This window comes from Chiloscyllium plagiosum, unplaced genomic scaffold (genome assembly GCF_037043375.1).
Source record: "Chiloscyllium plagiosum isolate Xiang-an unplaced genomic scaffold, Cpla_swu_hap1 HiC_scaffold_9, whole genome shotgun sequence".
In the NCBI taxonomy this organism is placed as follows: Eukaryota; Metazoa; Chordata; class Chondrichthyes; order Orectolobiformes; family Hemiscylliidae; genus Chiloscyllium; species Chiloscyllium plagiosum.
The window spans coordinates 22,220,288-22,244,659 of NW_028270147.1; the positions used below are offsets into that span (position 1 = coordinate 22,220,288).

General features: G+C 43.0%; 1 protein-coding gene across 6 annotated transcripts in view; it reads left to right on the top strand.

Annotated features, from left to right (window-relative positions):
* fnbp1l (formin binding protein 1-like) overlaps window positions 1-24,372 on the top strand; it is a 206,639-nt gene that overhangs the window by 110,201 nt on the left and 72,066 nt on the right. For all 6 annotated transcript variants that reach the window (XM_043698825.2, XM_043698826.2, XM_087990466.1 and 3 more), the window contains exon 3: window positions 23,527-23,580. In XM_043698825.2, coding sequence (XP_043554760.1) covers window positions 23,527-23,580 — 54 coding nt within the window. The remainder of the gene's footprint in view (window positions 1-23,526; window positions 23,581-24,372) is intronic.

Sequence of the window (24,372 nt, forward strand, 5' to 3'; positions counted from 1 at the left end):
ATACCCACTGTATACCCATTCCTGAAGAAGGGCTTATGCCCGAAACGTCGATTCTCCTGTTCCCTGGATGCTGCCTGACCTGCTGCGCATTTCCAGCTCTGATCTCCAGCATCTGCAGACCTCACTTTCTCCTCACTGTATACCCATGACTGTGTTGCCAAGTACCAGACTAATGCCATTTACAAGTTCGCTGATGACACCACCATGGTTGCTCGAATCTCAGATGACGACGAAACAGACTACAGACGGGAGGTGGAAGACCTGGAAAAATAGTGCACTGAGAGCAATGGAGCTCTCAATGCTAGCAAAACCAAGGAACTCATTATTGACTTTTGGTGGGATGTTACCCATGCCCCCCCTACACATTAGCAACACAGAGGTGGAATGAGTGGAGTGTGTCAAGCTCCTGGGAGTGGTCATCCACAACACGCTTTCTTGGACTCTTCATGTGGATGCACTGGTTACAAAGGCCCAACAACATCTCTTCTTCCTCAGGCAGCTGAGGAAATTTGGCAAGACAGTGATTACCCTTGCTAACTTTTATCAAGTGCCATCAAGAGCATTCTGTCTGGATGTATCACTACCTGGTATGGCAACTGTACTAACCAAGTTTGGAGATAGTTATAGAGAGTGGTGAACTCAGCCCGGGCAATCACAAAGGCCAACCTCCCATCTATAGAATCCATCTACCAGGCCTGCTGTCAAGGAAAGTCCACCAGCATTTTCAAAGATTCATCCCACCCTGGCAATGTTTTTCTACAACCTCTACCATTAGGGAGAAGGTACGGAAGCCTGAACACACACACCAGCAGTTTCAAAACAGTTTCTACCCTACCGTTGTTAGAATACTGAGTGGACTCACAAACTCTTAACATTTGCCTGTATCTGTGTTTTTGTGTTTACGGCTGTTTACCTAGTATTTACTTATCAATGCTACTTAACTCTGTGATCTGCCTAGATTGCTCGCAAGATAAAGATTTTCACTGTGCCTTGGTACACGTGACAATAAATACAATTCAATTCAACCCCATCCCTCAGCCTTCTATCCGTAACTCCTTTCTAATCAAGAACCCATCTATCTCAGTCTTAAATACATTCAATGACTTGGCCTCCACAACCTTCTGTGGCAATCAGCTCCACAGATTAACTGTCCTCTGGTTTGAGATATTCCTCCTTATCTCTGTTCTAAAGGGTCATTCCTTCATTCTGAGGCAGTGCTCTCGGGTCCTGGTATCTCCTGCTAATGGAAGCATCTCCTCCATGCCCACTGTATTCAGGCCTCTCAGTATTGTGTAAGTTTTAGTGACATTGCACTTTAGAAGGACGAAGGATAATGAGTACAAACCCAGAGTCCTCAACCACTTCTCTTAGGACAAGCCCTTCATTCCCAGGATCATTCTTGTAAACCTTCTCTGGATCCCCTCCAGGGCCAGCACATCCTCCCTGAGATATGGGTCCCAAAACTGCTCAAAATATTTCAAGTACTTTCTGACCAGAGCCTTATACGGCCTCAGCAGGACATTTCTGCACTCGTATTCTAGCCCTCTTGAAATGAATGTAAACATTATATTTATTTTCCTAACTTACAACTGAACCTGTATGCTAACTTTAAGAGAATCCTGAGCAAGGACTCCCAAGTCCCTTTGTACTTTAGGCTTCTGAAACCTTTTCCTGTTTAAAAAAATAATCTCTGCTTGTATTCTTCCTGCCAAAGTGCATAATTTTCCCACATTGCATTCCATCTGCCAATTCTTTGCCCACTCTCCTACAGCTTGTCCTCGTTCTTCTGCAGCCTCCCCGCTTCCTTTGACAGTACTATGACTTTCAGTCGTGTACTTTGTCCTCTTTTTTTAAATGAAGAGAAGTTGAGACAGAGGTGGTTCTTTTTACGAAATAAGGTTGAGACAGAGATGGAGAGCAGTCTGTTCCCAGCCAATCAAGTAAACAACCTGAGGCCTTAGGGTTGTTTAAGTTGGAAAAATAGAAGGAGCATGAAGGGGTGGGGTTCAAGCTCCCAGAGAACAGGATTTTAGTATTAGCTTTCAGTAGCTGTTGGGGCCTTGAAGCTGAATGTGGAAGCTGTTATTCCTCTCTCTCTGTTACACCTAAAAGCTGCAGTTCTCTTCCTGCTGCTAGAATTGCATATGAGACAATCTATGAATTTGCCTTTGCCAAGGGTGTGTGTATATGGGATATTACAAGATTGGAACAGTTGCAGTTTAGTTGATAGAAAATCTATTATTCTTTTAAATTTTTCAGTAGAGTTAAATTATTCCAATTTTTCTTCATTTTGGTTGTATTTTAATTATGGTGAAAAAATTAGTGTGTTTTGCTTCAAACCCAGTACTTTAACAAATTGAATTTGCATCTGAATGCCTTACACTTGCCCTTTAAAAACAAGAAAAAGTCGGGGTCTGGGCTATCTTCTTAATCTATTTTGAAGGGATTTGATCTGGCCCATAACATTGTTCCTCCATTTATCTTTGTCATCTGCAAACTTAACACTAATGCCCTCGGTTCCTTCATCTAGACTGTTAATGTATAACTTGAATAGTTGTTGTCCTGACATGAACCTCTGGAGCTTCACCAATCACCAGTTGCCATCCTGAAAAGATCCCCTTATCCCTATTATCTGCCTTCTGCAAGTGCCCCTAACAGTCATGTAGCAGCCTCCTATGCAGCACCTTATCAAAAACCTTCTGGAAATCCAAATAGATCACATCCACAGGCTCTCCTTTGTCTAATTTGCCTGTTAACCTCAAAGAATTCTAACCTCCCTTTGTCAAAACCCCGCTGATTCAGCCTCATTTTAACATGCACCTCCAAGTACTCTGCAATATCATCCTTAATAGTGAACTCTGAAATCTTACCATCAAGTGAAGTCAGGTTAAATAACCTATAATTTCCTGACTTCTGCCTCCCTCCTTAAACCAGTGTGTTACATTAGACATTTTCCAGTCCTCTGCGACCTTTCCTAATTCCAGTGATTCCTGAAAAATCCCCTCCAGATTCTCCTCCTCTATCATTTTCAGAACCCTGGGGTGCAGTCCATCTGGTCCCTGTAACTTATCTACCTTAAGACCTTTCAACTTACCCAGGCCCCGCCTTTGCGCCCTGACCATCTTAAAGCTCTGGTATGCTGCTGATGTCTTCCAATGTGAAGACTGATGCAAAGTACCTATTCATTTCCTCTGCCATTTCTTTGTTTCCTATTACTACTTCTCAAACCTCATTTTCCACCAGTTTACTGTACCCGCTTACACTTTAGCTATCTAAAAAAACTTGCAAGTTTTAAAATATTACTAGCTAGCTTACTCTTGTATTTCACCACCTCCCCTGTTTTTTGGTTTTTGTTATCCTTTGGTTTTTAAAGGCTTCCTACTCCTCTGGCTTCTCACTAATCTTCATCACATCAATGTTTTTCTCTTTTGCTTTTATGCTGTCCCTGACCTTCCTTTGTCAGCCATGGTTGCCTCATCCTCCTCTTGGTATGTTTCTTCTTCCTTGAGATGAATTTCTGCTGTGCCTCCTGAATTACCCCAGAAACTCTTGCCATTCTGCTGGGACTTGTTGAGCTTTGTTGAATATTGTTAGTACTTCTGCCTTCAGGTTGTTTTTAATTTGCCTTTATCACCCCTCTGCCAGATCTTCAACCTCCTTTAGTCATTGAGCATGTTGTCACCAAATCCATTCCATTCTCTCCTGGAATGCACTATTTCAATCTTCTATTAATTTTCCACCCCTGCCAGTTATAGAGTCATAGAGATGTACAGCATGGAAACAGACCCTTCAGTCCAACAGTCCATGCCAACCTAATAGCCCAACCCAATCTAGTCTCAGCTGCCGGCCCATATCCTCCAAACCTTTCCTATTCATATACCCATCCAAATGCCTCTTAAATGTTGCAATTGTACCAGCCTCCACCACTTCCTCTGGCAGCTCATTCTACATACGTACCACTCTGTGTGAAAAGGTTGCCCCATAGATCTCTTTCCCCTCTCACCCAAAACCTATGCCCTCCAGTTCTGGACTCCCCAACCCCAGGGAAAAGACTTTGCCTATTTACCCTATCTCATAATTTTGTAAACCTCTATAAGGTCACCCCTCAGCCTCTGACGCTCCAGGCAAAACAGCCCCAGCCTGTTCAGCCTTTCCCTATCGCTCAAATTCCCCAACCCTGGCAACATCCTTGTAAATCTTTTCTGAACTCTTTCAAATTTCGCAACATCTTTCCGATAGGAAGGAGACCAGAATTGCACACAATATTCCAACAGTGGCCTAACCAATGTCCTGTACAACCGCAACATGACCTCCCAACTCCTGTACTCAATACTCTGACCAATAAAGGAAAGCATACCAAATGCCTTCTTCGCTATCCTATCTACCTGCGACTCCACTTTCAAGGAGCTATGAACCTGCACTCCAAGGTCTCTTTGTTCAGCAACCTAGGACCTTACCATTAAGTGTATAAGTCCTGCTAAGATTTGCTTTCCCAAATTGCAGCACCTCGCATTTATTTGAGTTAAACTCAATCTGTCACTTCTCAGCCCATTGGCCCATCTGGTCCAGATCCCATTGTAATCTGAGGAAACCTTCTTTGCTGTCCACTACACCTCCAATTTTGGTGTCATTTGCAAACTTACTAACTGTACCTCTTATGCTCGCATCCAAATCATTTATATACATGACAAAAAGTAGAGGACCCTTGTGGCATTCCAATGGTCACAGGCCTCCAATCTGAAAAACAACCCTCTACCACCACCACCTGTTTTCTACCTTTGAGCCAGTTCTGTATCCAAATGGCTAGTTCTCCCTGTATTCCGTGAGATCTAACCTTGCTAATCAGTCTCCCATGGGGAACCATGTCGAATGCCTTACTGTAGTCCATATAGATCACATCTACCGCTCTGCCCTCACCAATCCTGAAAACACTCAATCAAGTTTGTGAGACATGATTTCTCACGCACAAAACCATGTTGACTATCCCTAATCAGTCCTTGCCTTTCCAATTGCATGTGTATTGTGTCCGTCAGGATTCCCTCCAACAACTTACCCACCACCGACGTCATGCTCAATGGTCTATAATTCCCTGTCTTGTCCTTACCACCCTTCTTAAACAGTGGCACCACGTTAGCCAACCTCCAGTCTTTTGGCACCTCACCTGTGACTATTGATGATACAAATATCTCAGCAAGAGGCTCAGCAATCACTTCTCTAGCTTCCCACAAAGTTCTAGGGTACACCTGATCAGGTCCTGGGGATTTATCCACCTTTATGCGTTTCAAGACATCCAGCACTTCCTCCTCTGTAATATGGACATTTTGCAAGGTGTCACTATATATTTTGCTACTTTCTATATCTTCCATATCCTTTTCCACTGTAAATACTGATGCAAAATACTCGTTTCGTATCTTCCCCCATTTTCTGCAGCTCCACATAAAGGCCACCTTGCTGATTTCTGAGGGGCAATATTCTCTCCTAGTTACCCTTTTGTCCTTAATGTATTTGTAAAAACTCTTTGGATTCTCCTTAATTCTATTTGCCAAAGCTATCTTATGTCCCCTTTTGCCCTCCTGATTTCCCTCTTAAGTATACTCCTACTTCCTTTATACTCTTCTAAGGATTCACTCGATCTATCCTGTCTATACCTTACATATGCTTCCTTCTTTTTCTGAACCAAACCCTCAATTTCTTTAGTCATCCAGCATTCCTTATATGTACCAGCCTTTCTTTTCACCCTAACAGGAATATACTTGCTCTGGATTCTTGTTATCTCATTTCTGAAGACTTCCCATTTTCTAGCTGTCTCTTTACCTGCGAACATCTGCCCCCAATCAGCTTTCGAAAGTTCTTCCCTAATACTATCAAAATTGGCTTTTCTCCAACTTAGAACTTCAACTTTTTGATCTGGTCTGTCTTTTTCTATCATTATTTTAAATCTGATAGAATTATGGTCACTGGCCCCAAAGTGTTCCCCCACTGACACCTCAGTCACCTGCTCTGCCTTATTTCCCAAGAGTAGGTCAAGTTTTGCACCTTCTCTCGAAGGTACATCCACATACTGAATCAGAAAGCTTTCTTGTACCCGCTTAACAAATTCCTCTCCATCTAAACCCTTAACACTATGGCAGTCCCAGTCTATGTTTGGGAAGTTAAAATCCCCTACCATAACCACCCTATTATTCTTACAGATAGCTGAGATCTCCTTACAAGTTTGTTTCTCGATTTCCCTCTGACTATTAGGGGGTCTATAATACAATCCAAATAAGGTGATCATCCCTTTCTTATTTCTCAGTTCCACCCAAATAACTTCCCTGGATGTATTTCCAGGATTAAAATCCCTCAGTACAGCTGTAATGCTATCCCTTATCAAAAATGCCACTCTTCCTCCTCTCTTGCCTCCCTTTCTATCCTTCCTGTAGCATTTGTATTCTGGAACATTAAGCTGCCAGTCCTGCCCATCCCTGAGCCATATTTTTGTAATTGCTATGCTATCCCAGTCCCATGTTCCTAAGTATGCCCTGAATTAATCTACCTTCCCTGTTAGGCCCCTTGCATTGAAATAAATGCAGTTTAATTTATTAGTCCTACCTTGTCCCTGCCTGCCCTGACTGTTTGTTTGTTTGACTCACTTCTGTTCTCAACTGCACCCGTCTCAGATTGATCTCTTTCCTCACCTGAGTCCCACCCTCCCACCTTACTAGTTTAAATCCTCCCAAGCAGTTCTAGCAAATTTCCCTGCCAGTATATTAGTTCCCTTCCAATTTAGGTGCAATCCGTCCTCCTTCTACAGGTCACTTCTACCCCAAGAGAGTTTCCAATGATCCAAAAATGTGAATCCTTCTCCCATACACCAGCTCTTCAGCCATGCATTCATCTGCTCTGTCCTCCTATTCCTGCCCTCACTAGTTTGTAGCATCGGGAATAATCCAGATCAAAGTATCAAATTATATCTTATAAAATTTCAGCAAAGGTAAACTATCACCTCATGTGTTGTCCCTAACCTTTAATATAGTTGATCACATTGTCCTCTTCAAATACCTCTCCATCGCTATCCAGCTCGATTGCACTGGACTGGTTTCCTTCTTATCCAGTTAATTGCAATCATAAAACCATAGAAAAGTAGTGGCATAGAAAGAGGTCAATTCATTCATCGTGTCATCATGGGGTTCAAAAAAAACTAGCTGCTCATTCTAATTCCATCAACCAACACCTAGCCAATCGAGTTGTAGGTTTCAGCATTATGTAGATTTTTAAACAAGCTAAGGGTTTCTGCCTCCACACCAAAATGGGTAGTGAATTTTAGGTCACCACTTCCTGGGTGAAAGAAAGTTTTCTTTGTCTTCTCTAATCTTTATACTGACCACCTTCAATCTGTGTGCACTAGTAATTGACTTCTCTGAAATGGTAAACAGGTCTTTCCTGTCTGTTCTATCAAGACCACTCACCATTCTGTGCACCTCAATTAGATTGTGCAAAACTGTCCTCTGTCCTAAAGAAACCAGTGACATTTATCCAGTCTGTCTTCAGTAATTTTCAAGCCCTAGCAGCATTCTTGGACATCTCCCTGTGCTTTCTTCCTGTACTGCAGTGACAAGAGAAAGAAAATTCAAACTGTGGTCCAATCAGACTTTTATGCAGTTCCAGCATTACATCCCTGATTTTGTATTTGATACTTCATCCAGTAAACAAGTCAATCAGACTATCACTCAGCATATGTCACATCCACATGTGACCTTTGATAATGACATCATCTAAAAGGAGAGTATGAGTTTTCAGGTGTATATTGCTGATACTCAACTCTAGCTCTGTTCCACTATTGCTAAATTATCAAACTGCTTATCTGACATCTATAACTGGATGAACAGAAATTCTCTTAATTGAAATACTGGGATGATATAAGCCATCGTGTTTGTTCCCTGTTCCTATCTTCAGTCGAGTGTGGTGCTGGAAAAGCACAGCAGGTCAGGCAGCATTTGAGGAGCAAGTGAATCGACATTTCAGGCATAAGCCCTTCATCAGGAATGGGCCTTGTGGGCCGGGGGGCTGAGAGATAAATGGGAGGGGGGGTGGGGTTGGGGCAGAAAGTAGATGAGAATGCAATAGGTGCATGAAGTTGGGGGAGAAGGTGATAGGGTGGAGCAGATAGATAGGAAAGACTATTGACAGGACAGGAGGACAGTCCCAAGTTGGAGACTTAGGACTGGGATCAGGTGGGGGGAGGGAAAGTGAGGAAACAGGTGAAATCCATATTAATCTTGTGGGGTTGCAGGGTCCCCAGGCAGAGGATGAGGCGATCTTTCTCTAGTGTCAGTCAATGGCTGAGGCCCAGCACCTACATGTCCTTGGTGGAGTAGGAGGGGGGAGTTGAATTGTTCAGCCACGGTGTGGTGGGTTTGGTTGATGTGGGTGTCCCAGAGATGTTCTCTAAAGCGATCTGCAGGTTGGTGTCCTGATGTAGAAGACTCGTTCTCCCACATTGGGTGCAATGGATACAGTACGTGACATTTGTGTAGGTACAGGTAAATTTCTGTTGGATGTGGAAGGCTCCTTTAGGGCCTCTGAGGTGAGTAGAGAAGTGTGGGCGCAGGTTTTGCACTTTCTGTAGTGGCAGGGGAAGGTGCTGGGGTGAAGGCTGGTAGGGGACATGAATCCGACAAGGGAGTCGCAGGGGCAATTGTCTCTCCAAAAACGCTGGTAGAGGGGGGGAGGGGGGAAATAGATCCCTAGTTGGTGAGGCCTGTTTGTAGCTGGCAGAAGTGAAAGAGGATGATGCGCTGCATACGGAGGTTGGGGGAATGGAAGGTGAGGGTTCTGTCCTTGTTGCATTGGGAGGGAAGTGGAGGAGATGCGCTGGAAGGCACTGTTGACCATGTAGGAGGGGAAAGTGCGGTCTTTGAAGAAGGAGGCCATCAGGGATTTTCTGTGGTGGAATTGATAGTCCTGAGGGCGGAGGCAGAGGAATTGGGAATAAGGGATAGCATTTTTACAGTAGGCAAGGTGGGAGGAGGTATAGTCCAGGCAGCTGTGGGAGACGGTGGCTTTGTATTAGATATCCGTGGTTCGTCGGTCGCCAGAGATGGAGAGGTCCAGGAAGGAGAGGGAAGTGTCCAAGATGGCTCAGGTGAATTTGAGATCAGGGTGAAAGTTGTTCGTGAAGTTGATGAACTGTTCAAACTCCTTGTGGGAGCACGAGGTAGCGCTGACATAGCCATCGATGTGTCATCCCGTTTTCCCCCCTCAGTCAAAGCAAAACGCTCAGAGACACAGTATGGTTTTAGCTCCATCTTTCTTCCGGGCCCTGGGGGGGGGGGGGGGGGGGGAAGAGAATGATTGCCTGTGTGCACAGAGATGTGAGTTCATGGTCTTCTCTGGAACAGCAGTTTCTCAATGAACTATACAGTTATTTTATAGGGAGGAGCATCCAGATAAGGCAACATACATATTGATTGGGCAATTGTTAGAATTAACACTCACTGATTGCATAACTGCAGATGGCTTAATCTTTACAATGAATATCTGGCTTCACATAATGAATGCTTCCAATATTGTTTAATGGCTCTACATAATGAATGGTTTTCCACCTTGTTAACCCATTACCCTTGCCTCCAGCACCCCATTGTTAACTGCAAGTTCTTATCTGAGTCATGCTCAGCTGAACCTCTTGTTTCTCAAAACTCAGAACTTATCTGTTTCCCTACCTGCTTATACCTAATACACATTCTTATTCCCTCTTTTTTTTTATCATTTCATGATAACCACCTAGATGACACTACCATCTTTTATAAGACTCTGACAGCCAGTATTTAAGCAAGTTATTGACATACAGCATACAATGATTATAACAACAAAAATTACTAGTCCGTTACAGTAATTAGAGTTTGAAGAAGCCTCCCATGTGGGAAAAAAAATTCACCAGTAAAGTTCTGAAATCCACCGTCCTTAGTGACCACTCCATCCCCTCCAAGTCGAGTGGAAACAAACCAGTTCTCCAAAATCTCCTTTAGTAAAGTCCAACCTGAAAACAAAATTCAATCTGTTCTTGCATCTCTCCTTGGAGAAATCTGAATTCTTGGATAAGGGCAGTTAAATGCTTCACAAAACTGACGAGACTTCCATCCTTCTGGAGATGCTTCTGATGAAGGATACCAGCGCATCTGAGTGTGCAGTGCAGCAGCAGGCTAGGTGAATGCAGCACTCTTTGCTTCTGCTCCTGCTCTGCTGTTAAATGTAACAAAGCCAAATGGCTGTTGTGATGTTAGCTTGATCATGAACCATCATATCCCTTAAACGATCGAAAAACAAGGTAAAGCTCACGTGGTTTAATGTCTGTAGGAAGGCCACTGACAAAAAGCATATCGACTTCCTCTTCACTGTTGTTACTTTCATCACTTCGTGCTCATGACTAGGGAGCTGATTGAAGCCATTGGATCAGGTTGTGGAGGGGTGGGCGGTGGTCCGAAGGCATGCTTTATCTGTGAATGGAGAAACTCTTCAGACGATGTTAGCTACTGGAAGTATCTCTGCATTTCCCCTCTCATTCCGTCCTTGCCAAGGTGGTTATCAGTATGAAGACAGTCACATTTAACTACACTAAATTGTGTCCGCCTATTTCAACATTCTTTGAATTCTTGAAGTCTGTTACTCTGGTCACTATTTATGACGTTATCAAGTTTTAAACAATCCATAAACTTCTAAATTGTACTGCCTAAACAATTCAGTCAATTATAAACAACAATCAATGGTCCTAAAATCAAATTCTCAGGGGGCCCCATTCAGGTTATTCAAAAATTATTTTCCTTTCACAAAGTGATACTTGGCTAATGTGAAAGCTGTCAGGAAATGTATTTCAAAAGTCTGGAACAGCAAGAAAACAACAAAATTTTTCCTGTGTTTTAGAAATTGAAGAGGCAGTTTCAGTTCAGATTTAAATCTCAAACATTTGTGGGAAACAAATGCAGAACATATTAAAATATTTTCTCCAACTGAAACTTCCCAAATAAAACAGTTGGAATTACAGTGGCATCTTTGGTAGAGATTTACATTCATTGAATTTGCAATGTGAAGGGGACCAATGAAGTCTTAACAATAATTGAAAGAATTTAAACAGCTCAGCCTCAAGTTCCAATATTTTCTAAAATCTTAAAACATCAAATTCAAAGTGCACTCTTTTTGTGAACACTCTGCATTAAAACATAGCAACAAAGATAGTTTAATACAGTACTCCCATTTGGCTAAAGCATGACCATTAACCTAACTCTTTTTTTTAAAGCAGGCATCGTAGAATTTCAAACAAATCAGGGGCTCATGGCGCTCAATCAATTTGTTTTAAGGTTGTAAGTTTGATGATCTTAAAAAGGACCTAATGTTGTACAATTTCAATGCAAAAACAAAATCTGCCCAATTACATAGCCTACAAAACACAATGAATTGAGACCCTGATTCAAACGAGGCAAAACAGCTACCCAAAAGGCCTCTCTTAACCAGCATTTCAACAAACCAAAACCTCCAAACGTCTCTCGCTGTCAGCATGGCACAACCCACACTGAAATCCTCCCTTTTCAATCCAAGCATCAGTACAACCTCAATCCCAGTGTTTCTCTTTTTTTTTTTGCATCCTCTCACTGAAACTACATCTATAACAAGAGAGAGCCCTCGTAGCAGACCACATGGCGCCACAGTCCAAGCCACACTCATCTACCAGAACAAAGACCCACAGAGCCTCAAACCTCACCACTAGTGGACTTTAACCTTTGTCTCACTTTATTCCTCACTTTATTTATGGCTCGAACCCCATTCAAACACAGGACTCGAAGCTCAAACACAGAGAACTCAAATCACACCTAAACACCGATAACCCAAACCCCAGTTAAACACAGAAAACTCGAACTCCAATTAAACACAGAGCTCAAACCTCAGCACAGTGCAGAGGAGGTGAACCTCAAATCAACCCATCCAGTAGACTCAAACCTCAATCACACCCACCCTCGGGGACTCGAATCCCAGTACCGTGCAGAGGACTCGAACCTCAATCACACCCCCCCGCCCCCAATGCAGCGCAGAGGACTCAAACATCAAACACACATTTCCCCTGCCCCCAATGCAGCGCAGAGCAGTCAAACCTCAATCACACCCCCTCCCAGGACTCTGCAAGATGGTGGCGATTCTGTAGAACTGCCGTAGATGGCTCTGCCTAATAACCAAGGCATATTGGGGGTTTATTCCATCCCTGGCCAACTGACGTGGAGGAATTATTAGTTGAAAACTTTACAGGACACGTATTCGTTAATATTTGGGAATGGGAAGGATGCCAAAAGGAAAAGGAGCGAGCAAACAGCAGCAGGGAGGACACTCCCCTGCAGCAGCAGCAGCAGCAGCCGCCTTTCCCGAACCCTTGGGGGACCTGACAGACATTTAGGATTTGGCGATGTCGAGACTTACCACGAAGATTGGGGCTGCGATTGAGGGGATCATTAGAAGGTCCATGCCCAGGTCCAACCCATCGTGTCCATGTTGCAGAAGCATGAACAGGAACTCCAGGGCCTCTGGGAGTGGATGGAGGAGGTGGAGGGTTGTTCAAGGCCTTGGAAGCGGCAATTGAGTCCTCATCCAGTCGGATCTAGGTACTGGAGCGAGAATGCAGGCCTTATGAGACCAGGTCGACGACCTCGAAAATCGAGGTTGGAGAACTAATCTTTAAATTGTCGGGCTCCAGCGGGTGAAGAAGGTGAGCCGAGGCTGTTGGGAAGGTGGGTGAATGTTATTTAAGTAGGTGTGTTCTAGGCCCCAGGTCCTACACAGTAGTGTCTCCCTCCCACCCTCCTCCTCTAACCTAAATTAAAAGTCCACAGACTTGCAACAAAACACGGGGGTCGAGGGAAGTTTCTGTTGAGAAAAGAGCGAGTCTTTGGCTCAGGAGTCTTCGACAAAGAAGTTGAGAGAAATGATTATGCCACAGTTGAAGAGGGTGAAGACATGACTGCCAAGCTGATTCAGTGTACTGCGTGCATGATTTGGGAGGTCAGGGACTCTGGTGTGATTGGCTTGTATAACTGTGAAAAGTCTGTACATGTTCAGCTTCTGACAGAGCATATTGCAGCACTGAAGAAAGAATGAGATGACCTCAGGCTCATCCGAGAGAACAAGATCTTTCTGGACAGGACCTTCAGTGAGGTTATTACACCGAGCGTACCAGAAGAGAGTAGAAGGGAGAAGACGATGAGGAAGGCAGAGATGAGACAAGTGCAAGAGACCTCAGGAGAAGTACCTGTCAGGAACAGGTTGAATCTCTTGGAAACCGTAGAGACAGGCGTCACTGCCAGTCCGAGAGGCGGTCAGGTCTGCCAATCAGAAATTGACGTGGAGGCAGAGCCAAGGAGTCAGGCATCACATAGAGCCGTGGTAATAGGGGACTCCATAGTGAGAGGGACTGAAAGGGGTTTCTGCGGCAACTGGCGAGATTTGAGGAAGGTGTGTTGCCTTCCTGGTGCCAGGATTAAGGACATCGCAGACAGAGTGCAGGAAATCCTCAAGGGCGAAGGTGAAGAGCCAGACGTGGTGGTGCATGTCGGCACAAATGACGTGGGGAAGAAGAGGAGGGACATTCTACAGCGGGACTTTGGAGAACTCTGAAGAAGGCTGAAAAGCAGGACATCCAGGGTTGTTATCTCTGGTTTGCTTCCCGTTCCTTGAGCTGGAGAGGACAGGAACAGGAAGATAATGGACTAGAATGTGTGGCTGGGGAACTGGTGCAGGAAGCAAGGATTTAAATTCTTGGATCACTGGGGTATGTTTAGCGGTAAGGATAAATTATACAAGAGGGACGGGTTGCACCATAATAGGTGGTGGACCAGTATTCTGGCAGGTAGGTAGGTTTGCCACTGCAACACAGCTATGTTTAAACTAAATAGCGGGGGAAGGGGACAAACTAGAAGTTTAAGGAGGAAGTTAAAGGGAAAGTTAGAACAAGAGAAGTCAAGAAAGACAACGGAATCAATGGAGCAGAAAACTCAAAAAAGGATCATGCCGTAAGGTCAAGTGAAATAGGGATTGATAGGAAGGGTGAGGGGAGTAACAAATTAAAAATATTATATATGAATGCACAAAGCATTAGAGTTAAGGTGGATGAGCTTGAGGCTCATTTGGAAATTGGCAGTTATGATGTTGTGGGGATAACTGAGACGTGGCTTCAAGTGGACAGGGCCTGGGAAATGAATATTCAAGGCTATGCGTGCTATTGTAAGGACAGACTGACTGGCAGAGGGGGTGGGGTGACCCTGTTGGTAAGGGATGTTATTCAGTCCCTTGCGCAGGGGGACCTAGAATCAGGGGATGTAGAGTCAGTATGGATAGAGCTGAGAAATTGTAAGGGTAGAAAGACCCCCAAACAGTAGCCTGGATGTAGTGTGTAAGTTGAATAAGGAGCTGAAATTGGCCTGTTGCAAAGATATTACTACAGTTGTTATGGAGGATTTCAACATACAGGTAGACGGGCAGAATTCAGGATGGTACTGGACCCCAAGGAAGGAAGTTTGTGGAGTGCCTCTGAGATGGATTCTTAGAACAGCTTGTGCTGGAGCCTACCAGGGAGAAAGCAATTCTGGATTTGTTGTTGTCAACGAACCGGATTTGATCAGGGACCTCCGACCTAAAGGAGCCATTAGAAGGTAGTGACCACAATACAATAAGCTTTAATCTGCAGTTTGAAAGGGAGAGGGTAGAATCGGAAGTGACAAAATTTCAGTTGAATAAGGGGAACTATGGAACTATGAGGGAGGAGCTGGCCAAAGTTCAATGGTGCAATACCCTAGCAGGGATGGCAGTGGAACAACAATGGCAGGTATTTCTGGGTATAATGCAGAAGATGCAGGATCAGTTCATTGCAAAAAGGAAGAAAGATCCTAAGGGGAGGCAAGAGTGGCCGTGGCTGACGAGGGAAGTTTAGGACCATATAAAGACAAAGGGGAAAAAGTATAACCTAGCAAAGATGAGTGGGAAATCTGAAGACTGGGAAGATTTTTAAGGAACAACAGAGGATAACTAAAAAGGAAATTTGCAAAGAAAAAATAAGGTACGAAGGTAAACTGGCCAAAAATATAAAGGAGGATAGTAAAGTGTTTTTTAGGTATGTGAAAATAAAAAAAAGGTTAAGACTAAAATTGGGCCCTTGAAGACAAATGGGTGAATTTATTATGAGGAACAAAGAAATGGCAGAAGAGTTGAATTGGTACTTTAGATCTGTCTTCACTGGGGAAGATACAAGCAATCTCCCAAATGCAATAGTGGCTGAAGGACCTGAACTGAAGGGAATTTATATTAGGCAGGAAATGGTGTTGGAGAGGCTGTTAGGTCTGAAGGCTAATAAGTCCCTGGGACCTGATGGTCTGCATCCCAAGGTACTGAAGGAGGTGGCTCTAGAAATTGTGGATGCATTGGTGATCATTTTTCAATGTTCTATAGATTCAGGATCAGTTCCTGCGAATTGGAGGATGGCTAATGTTGTCCCACTTTTTACGAAAGGAGGGAGAGAGAAAACAGGAAATTATAGACAAGTTAGTCTGACCTCAGTGGTGGGAAAAATGCTGGAGTCGATTATAAAGGACGAAATTACGACACATCTGGATAGCAGTAACAGGATAAATCAGAGTCAGCATGGATTTATGAAGGGAAATCATGCTTGACTAATCTTCTGGAATTTTTTGAGGATGTAACTCTGAAGATGGACAAGGGAGATCTAGTGGATGTCATACACCTGGACTTTCAGAAAGCCTTTGATAAAGTCCCACATAGGAGGTTAATGAACAAAATTAGGGCACATGGTATTAGGGGCAAAATACTGACATGGATTGAAAATTGGTTGGCTGACAGGAAACAAAGAGTAGTGATGAATGGCAGGCGGTGACCAGTGGTGTGCCGCAGGAATCAGTTGCTGGGACCGCAGCTTTTTACAATGTACATTAATGACATAGATGAAGGTATTAAAAGTAATTATTAGCAAATTTGCTGATGACACAAAGCTGGGTGGCAGTGTGAAATGTGAGGAGATTGTTAGGAGAATACAGGGTGACCTGGACAGGCTAGGTGAGTGGATGGATGCATGGCAGATGCAGTTTAATGTGGATAAATGTGTGGTTATCCACTTTGGTGGCAAGAACAGGAAGGCAGATTACTACCTAAATGGCATACCACTGGTCACCGCCTGCCATTCCAAAAGGGAGCCATTTATCACTACTCTTTGTTTCCTGTCAGCCAACCAATTTTCAATCCATGTCAGTATTTTGCCCCTAATACCATGTGCCCTAATTTTGTTCATTAACCTCCTATGTGGGACTTTATCAAATGCTTTCTGAAAGTTAGGTAAAGGGGCAGTACAAGATCTAGGTGTTCTTGTAGATCAGTCAATGAAAGCAAGCATGCAGGTATAGCAGGCAGTGAAGAAAGCTAATAGCATGCTGGCCTTCATAACAAGAGGAATTGAGTGTAGAAGCAAAAAGGTCCTTCTGCAGCTGTACAGGACCCTGGTGAGACCGCACCTGGAATATTGTGCGCAGTTTTGGTCTACAAATTTGAGGAAAGACATTCTGGCTATTGAGGGAGTGCAGCGTAGGTTCACGAGGTCAATTCCTGGAATGGCGGGACTATCTTACGCTGAAAGATTGGAGCGACTGGGCTTGTATACCCTTGAGTTTAGAAGACTGAGAGGGGATCTGATTGAGACATATAAGATTATTAAAGGATTTGACACTCTGGAGGCAGGAAGCATGTTTCCGCCAATAGAACAGAGCTGAGGAGAAACTTCTTCACCCAGAGAGTGGTGGGTGTATGGAATGCTCTGCCCCAGAAGGAAGTGGAGGCCAATTCTCTGGATACTTTCAAGAACGAGTTGGATAGAGCTCTTAAGGATAGTGGAATCAAGGGTTATGGGGATAAAGCAGAAACAGGATACTGATTGAGAATGATCAGCCATGATCATAATGAATGGTGGTGCTGGCTCGAAGGGCAGAATGGCCTTCTCCTGCACCTATTGTCTGTTGTCTATTGGCAGCTTCTTTGAAAATTGGCTGCCGCAGTTCCTGGGCCTTCAAATAGAGTCCAGCTGGCTGCAGATTGAAAGGGCCTATCGGATTGCAGTGCACAGGTCTGGGCTGATACAGCGCCCCCGCCCAGTCCTAGTGCACTTCCATTCATGTTCAGGACAAGCAAAAAGTGATAGAAACCTCCGGATCATTGGGAAAAGACCCAAAGGTACTGCTTCACAAGGGGTTAAAAATCATGTTTTTTCCAGGATTTCTCGGCAGCTTTAATTCGAAAGAGGTCGTCCTTTGATGAAGTTAAAAAGAGGCTGAGGAACCTGGGCATTCAGTACTCCATGAGGTACCCCACGGTGCTTCGTTTCAGCCACGAGAGCTCAGTTTATACATTTGACTTACCAGATAAAGCCAGAACTTTGTATACACTACAAATAGACTGACTGATCTGAAGAATGCAGTTAATGTTCGCCCTCTTTTCCTTCCCTCCCTGTGTTTTTCCTCCTTTTTTTCCTTTCTCTTTCCCCAGTAACTTTTTTTTTACATCTTGGAATAAGTTGTTCCTTTTATAACTGGACTTTATCATGGAAAATTTTGTGGGAGTCCTTTGTTGTCTCCCTTTATTTGCTTTTTCTTTTTAGTCGCAGGTAGGGGTGACATGGAGCCTGGGATGGGCAGAGTGCTTATCCTGACTTTGTCTTTTTTTTTGTTGATTTAAGGATTATCTCCTTGTTTAGATTTTTTTTGCCTAAGGCTGGGGCACAATCCGGGCTTGAAGGAGAGGTTGGGTAGGACGAGTGCTCCCTATTGGCAGGGGGGAGAGTCTCCCGTTCAAGGTTTTATAGTTTTTATTTGTAGTTTTTTGGTAGCAATAGTTGTTTGTGTAGTTGTGATAGAGTAGCTTTTGTATACACAATTCTGTGACGCAATGAATCTTTATTTGCTTGGCGCATTGTAAGCAGGGTACTCCCTACCGGGGGTTGAAGGGTCTCTGAAAGGGGATATGGCTAAGTGTCTTATTAAATGGTGCACCTGGAACATCAAGGGAAGGCATTTGACTGATAAAAGGAGATAAAGGCTTTCTAGCCTTAAGAGGGTAAGGGTTGATATTGCTTTGTTGCAGGAAGCCCATCTTGATGATGGGGTGCACCTGAAGTTACAACAGGGGGGGTGATGACCGGGTATTCTTTTCATCCTTTACTACTAAAAATAGGGAGTGACGGTACTTATCCACAAAAATCTTCTATTCACATTATTAGAGCATGTGAAAGATGAGCAGAGGTGGTTCGTGATACTTAAAGCCCTGATACATGTGGAGGAATATGGCATTTTAAATGTCTACTGTCTTCCGGCGCATCCCCTCAAATTTTTGATTAGTACCTTCTCTAAGCTGAATGCCTTTGAAACACTGTACATTATTATGCAGGGAGGTTGGGGGGGGAGAATTTCATTTGGCTTTTGGATCCGACTGTGGGCAGGATGCTTAGTGGGCCCCCAAATATTTCTTTGCAGGCCAAGCAGGTGGCTGACTTATGCGAGGCGTTGGGGCTGGTGGACATTTGGAGATGTCTTCACCTGACCAGCAGGGACTTCACCTTTTTTCCAAACCCACATAAATGTCACATGAGGATTGATCTTTTTCTGGCTCCCTTGACCCTTCTGGATGCGATTATGGGTTGTAAAATTGGGAATATAGCTATCTCTGATCATGTGGCAGTATATTTGGAGGTTAAGACCAAAAGTGAGGGGCTGGGTTTGCGGCACTGGCATTTGGATCCTTTTTTCCTTAAGGATTCCAAATTTGTGGAATATTTTTTGAAGGAGTTTCAGGAGTGCTTGACGATCAACTTGGGCACGGCTAGTAGTCCGTTTATGCTACGGGAGACAGCTAAGGCCTTTGCTAGTGGATTCGCTCTTTCCTATTTGGCTAGCCCGAAACTATAGAAGGGGGGACAGCAGCATCTACTTGAGACATGGTTGAAAGCCGTTGAGGCGGCACATTTTGCGCGGCCTTCGGTGACTAAGCCACAGCAGATCACGGCCCTCTGGGCTGCCTTGAATTCAATACTTATACAAACTGCAAAGAAAGAACTTGTTTTTGCTAAATACTTTGAAAGTATTTAGTGTACCTGACTAGGACAAAGCGTGCTCCCCAATCCATCACTGCAATTAGAGACAGTGCTGGGGTCCTTACATATGATGCCAAAATGATTAATGAGGCGTGATAGTCGAGAGCGAGGTGCTGGAAAATCACAGCAGGTCAGGCACCATCCGAGGAGCAGGAGAATCAACATTTAGACCATAAACTTTTCATCAGGAATGAGGCTAGTGGGCCAAGGGGGTTGAGAGATAAATGGGAGGGGTTGGCCCTGGGGGTGGAGGTAGGTGAGACTGCAATAGATAGATGAAGGTGATAGGTCGGAGAGGAGGGTGGAACGGATAGATGGGAAAGATGATAGACAGGTCAAGAGGGTTGTGCAGAGTTGGAGGCGTGGGACTGGGATAAGGTGGGAGGAGGGGAAGTCGGGTGCCCATGGCTACTCCTTTGGTTTGGAGGAAGTGCAAAACCTGTGCCCAAACCTCCCTCTTCATCTCTGTCCAAGACCCCAAAGGATCATTCTACATCCAACAGAAATTTATCTATTCCTCCACAAATGTCATCTACTGTATCCATTGCTTCCGATATGGTCTCCTCTTCAACTTGCAAATCTTTTCAGAGAATATCTCTGGGACACCCACATCAACCAACCCCATGGCTGAACACTTCAACTCCCCCTCCCAATCCACCAAGGACATGCAGGTCCTAGGCCGCCTCTATTGCCAAACCCTAACCACCTGACGTCTGGTGGAAGAATGCCTCATCTTCCGCCTTGGGACCCTGCAACCCCACAGGATTAATGTGGATTTCACCAGTTACCTCACTTCCCCTCCTCCCACCTTATCCCAGTCCCACGCCTCCAACTTTGCACAACCCTCTTGACCTGTCTATCATCTTTCCCATCTATCCGTTCCACCCTCCTCTCCGACCTATCACCTTCATCTATCTATTGCAGTCTCACCTACCTCCACCCCCAGGGCCAACCCCTCCCATTTATCTCTCAACCCCCTTGGCCCACTAGCCTCATTCCTGATGAAAAGTTTATGGTCTAAATGTTGATTCTCCTGCTCCTCGGATGGTGCCTGACCTGCTGTGATTTTCCAGCACCTCGCTCTCGACTCTGATCTCCAGCATTTGCAGTTCTCATTTTCTCCTGTTCCCATCTTCAGTCAACCAGTTCCTGTCTGGCAGCAGCCTGAGATTAGACGAGTCTCTTTGTAACCTTGGAGTCGTGATTAACCCCAATGTGAGCTCTGACTTCATTAGTGCAATCATGAAGGTCACCTGTTTCTATCTCTATATCATCTTACTTACCTCTTCCTCATCTCATTATTCCTACAAAGACCTTCATCCATCCCTTTATCATCTCTGGACTTAAACGATTCAAATGCATTCATAGTTGACCTCCTTTGGCTCCCAGTTACGAGTCATTTTGGCTTTGAATTTCTCATCGATGTTTCAAGTCCTTCCATGGCCTTGCCGACCCATCTCTGTAATCTCCTTCAGTTTCATAATGCTCAAAAATCTGTTTAAGCTTATCTAATTCTAGACCCTTGAGCATCCCCAATTTTAATTGCTGTATTGTTGGTTGCTGTGCCTTCACTTTACTCAGCCTGAAGCTCTGAAATGTTACTCTCTGCAGCTCTCCAATTCTCTTCCTCTTTTAAGAGACTCCTTAAAACATAACCCTTGGTTACCTGACATTCTGTGACTAACTTGTCATATGTTGTTTTAACATATAGCTGTGAAGCATGTTGGACTGTTTTATTATTGTTAACTATAAATTCTTCTTTTTGATTTTGGTGTAATTGGGTCTTCAATGGCATTCTAAATTTGAATTTCTATTGATAAACTTGGCCCCCAAAAAACTCTCAGAATAACAAACGAAGATTCAATGGCTACCATCATCTTTAAAGTTTAATATTTCAGCTACTGTAATCCTATTTGAGCATCAGAATTTTCATTTCACTTTGTGAAATGATTTTCAAAAATGTAATAATACAAGCTGTAAATTTTCTGATTTGCTGTCAATGATAGTTCTTCAGTCTGATTGATTAAATGTTGCTGAATGTCATAGATTACCCTCCAGATAGCTTTGAATCTGGTGCTATATCAGAATAAAGGGAATTGGTGCTTTAAAGTTTACTAAACTCTTGTGGGTAATATTCCTGAAGTCAGTGCTCAACACCATCCCTCCACAGTTGACAACAAAACCAAGGCCACTCAATCTAAACAGAAAAGTAAAGGTGCTACTTTGGAATGCGAGAAAGAGTTGTTCTTTCAAACTTCCAATTAAATTTGAATTTAAATTTAAATCAAGTAGTGAACTTCTGTGTGAATTAGTTGAACAATCAACCCATTTGAAGACTAGTCACATCTGTAATGATGAAGCATTATGTTTGCACAGATCTTATTGGAAAAATAACAGCATTAAACATGAGCACTTATTATTGGCTAGCAAATTTTATCAAATTAAAAGTCCCACCATGAGTTGTGACTGTCATATGCACATCCATCAGTTTTGTCGATCCATACTTGGCTCTACACCAATAGCCTTGGCCTTTCTGTTGTTTTAGAAATTGTACACTAATAATGTGTTAAACTCCCCATAGAAAGTCAAGCCTGGCAATTGAGAGTATAAGCACTATTTTAATGATGTATTAATTTTTAACAAAGGCAACTGACCTTTCCTTCTCAGGAAGTGAGCAATTTGAACTGTTAAATCTCACTTGAGTGTTAAATGCTAGAGCTTCCTAGAATACATAATAATTAACTTTCTTGGTTTCCTTTAAATTTATTTTCTCTCTTTTAATCTAATCTACCTTCTCTCACCTTATTTCTTTCTGTAGTTGATGTAATTCTGAGCGCAAATGCCTATTCTGTCATGCCTGTATATTTCTGTAACATTAAATCCCTCCATGGTGTTGGTTTCACCTTTTCTTGAACTTGCAACCTTGTTATCCTCAGTATCTGCTCAGACTTCCAGCAATTTGCAAGCAGTTTTGTTTCACAAAGGGTGCAGAATTTCCATCATGCTCTGTACTTTTATTCCAAAGGTTACTTGCCAAGTGTCTGTTCATATGATCATGGATATTTGACAACTCTGTATTGGTGAAAGTAACTGAAGGTTTGCCATGTGATTGATTCAGTATTTTTAAAGGGAGCGTTGATCTGGTTCATGCAATAACATTTTCATTCTACGTTGGCCAAACAGTTTTACATTGGCTCCCCACTTGTCCAAGGTACTATCTAACTGGGGTAGACAGGTAATGTACAAAATATGGATTGATGGGTCATGCTGTCATTTCCTTGTCTTCATGCATTTATATGTAATTGTACAGTGGAAGGTCCATTATAACGTGAATGCCTGTGTCCAAAATTCGAAACTGCATTATAGCTGGACCTTGGTGGTAAGAAAATTTCTATTTTCTGCCATTTCTAACTAGCAAATGAAGACTAAATAAACATGCTCAATTATTTAAAAAAAACATTCATTGAACTGGAACCCATGCATCACACGGTAAATCCTAATATTTATTTTATATCTGTAACATGAGTGTGACTTAAGTCAATTACATAACCCTTGGGATCTTAATCCCTGAAAGTGCAAACAGATTTCACATTACAGCATATTGTCTGTAAACAATGCTGTCAATTGTGAAACCAAGTGATCATAGAATATGTTAATAAGTTTAGGGTAACAGTATTTACTAAAAGATGAAATACTGTGACTTGCACCCAGTCTGAAATTGGGTAGAGGCAGCACCTTAAATATGAAGATGTTTTAAAGGAGTTTTAACATACATTTTCTTTGTTTACACATGCACTTGTACATGCAAGCTCTTACCACAGCAAAATTCACATATTTTGAAATTATCTTTCTTTTGCACCAGTAATTTTAGCATTATTGGAGTCAATTCGCTCAGTTGTTTGGATGGCTGGCTTGCGATGTAGAATGAACCAACAGTGTGGCTGGATATATGTACCAGCTGAGGTCACGGTGAAGGCCCTGCTTTCAGAACCTTATCATTTATTTTAGGCATTTGTAATCTTCAGATTAAATTCACCAGCAATCGACTCTCCCCCAGTGAGGAGCAGTCTTTTTTGGGAACTTGGTGACTTGCACTTCATACATTATTTGAACTACTACCGACATGAAGCTTTCTGGGGATCTTTGTTTCATATCGCATATGCAATTTTCTCAATCGTTAGATAGCGATTTCTGGTTTGCTGTTCATGTTTTTAAAAGACTGTTTTTGAACTGGATGCAGTTACCCTAGCTGCAAAGATAAAATGAATTTGCACTTCCTTTAACGCTTAGAACACTTTTGGATGCCCTAAAACACTACATGGACAAAGATCATGTACCTACATTAATATTAAATGTTATTTTATTTACAGGAACCTTGTTAAGAAATATGGTCCCAAACGTTCAAGTAAAGATGAAGAACCCAGGTAAAGACTTGATTATGGGCATATTTAGCATTTGATATCTGTTCAGGGATGGAGAGGAATTTACAGAGACGGAGGATGATGCAGTCGTTGTGAACCATTATAGATGTCAATAATGTAAAGAGAGGTTCTACACAATTGATATGAGGAGCTAGACACTAAATTATGAAGGAGAACCTCTGGATTGTTACCTGAACCACACGCAAATTGGCATAGGGAAAATATGATTTGAGATGTGAATGATTGGCCCCTTGATATTTGATGGTGTTACCATCACTGAATCTCCCACTATCGATATCTTGCAGGGCAGAAGGTTACCATTGACCAGAAATTGAACTAGATTCACCACATAAACACTGGCTCATTATTTTACCTTCTGATGCATGGAACACTCATTCTCTCTAAAGTTTCAAAACTGTTTCAAAATAACTCAGCATGGAAACAGAAACAAAGTTAATTTTGAGCCACCAACAAATAGAAAGCTCTCAAATTATCAAACACTCAAACTAGAAACCACTTCAATAAGTGATATTAAATATGAAGTAGTCCAGCACTATGTCAACTGTGCCAGTGTTGTTGTCTTCAAGCTACAATATCTTTTTAATGAGGGTCTCTGAAGTCAACAAAAGTGGTCTCAGCCTATAAGGCTGTTGTATTGACTAACTCCAATATGAAGTGAAGCGGTGATGGCTGAGGGGAAGGAAACCAACAGGGCACTATGAATTCCACTTCCCCTCACAACAATGCCTCTACTATGGAACAACCTATAGATCCAAGTTTGGGCTTCAGAGTAAT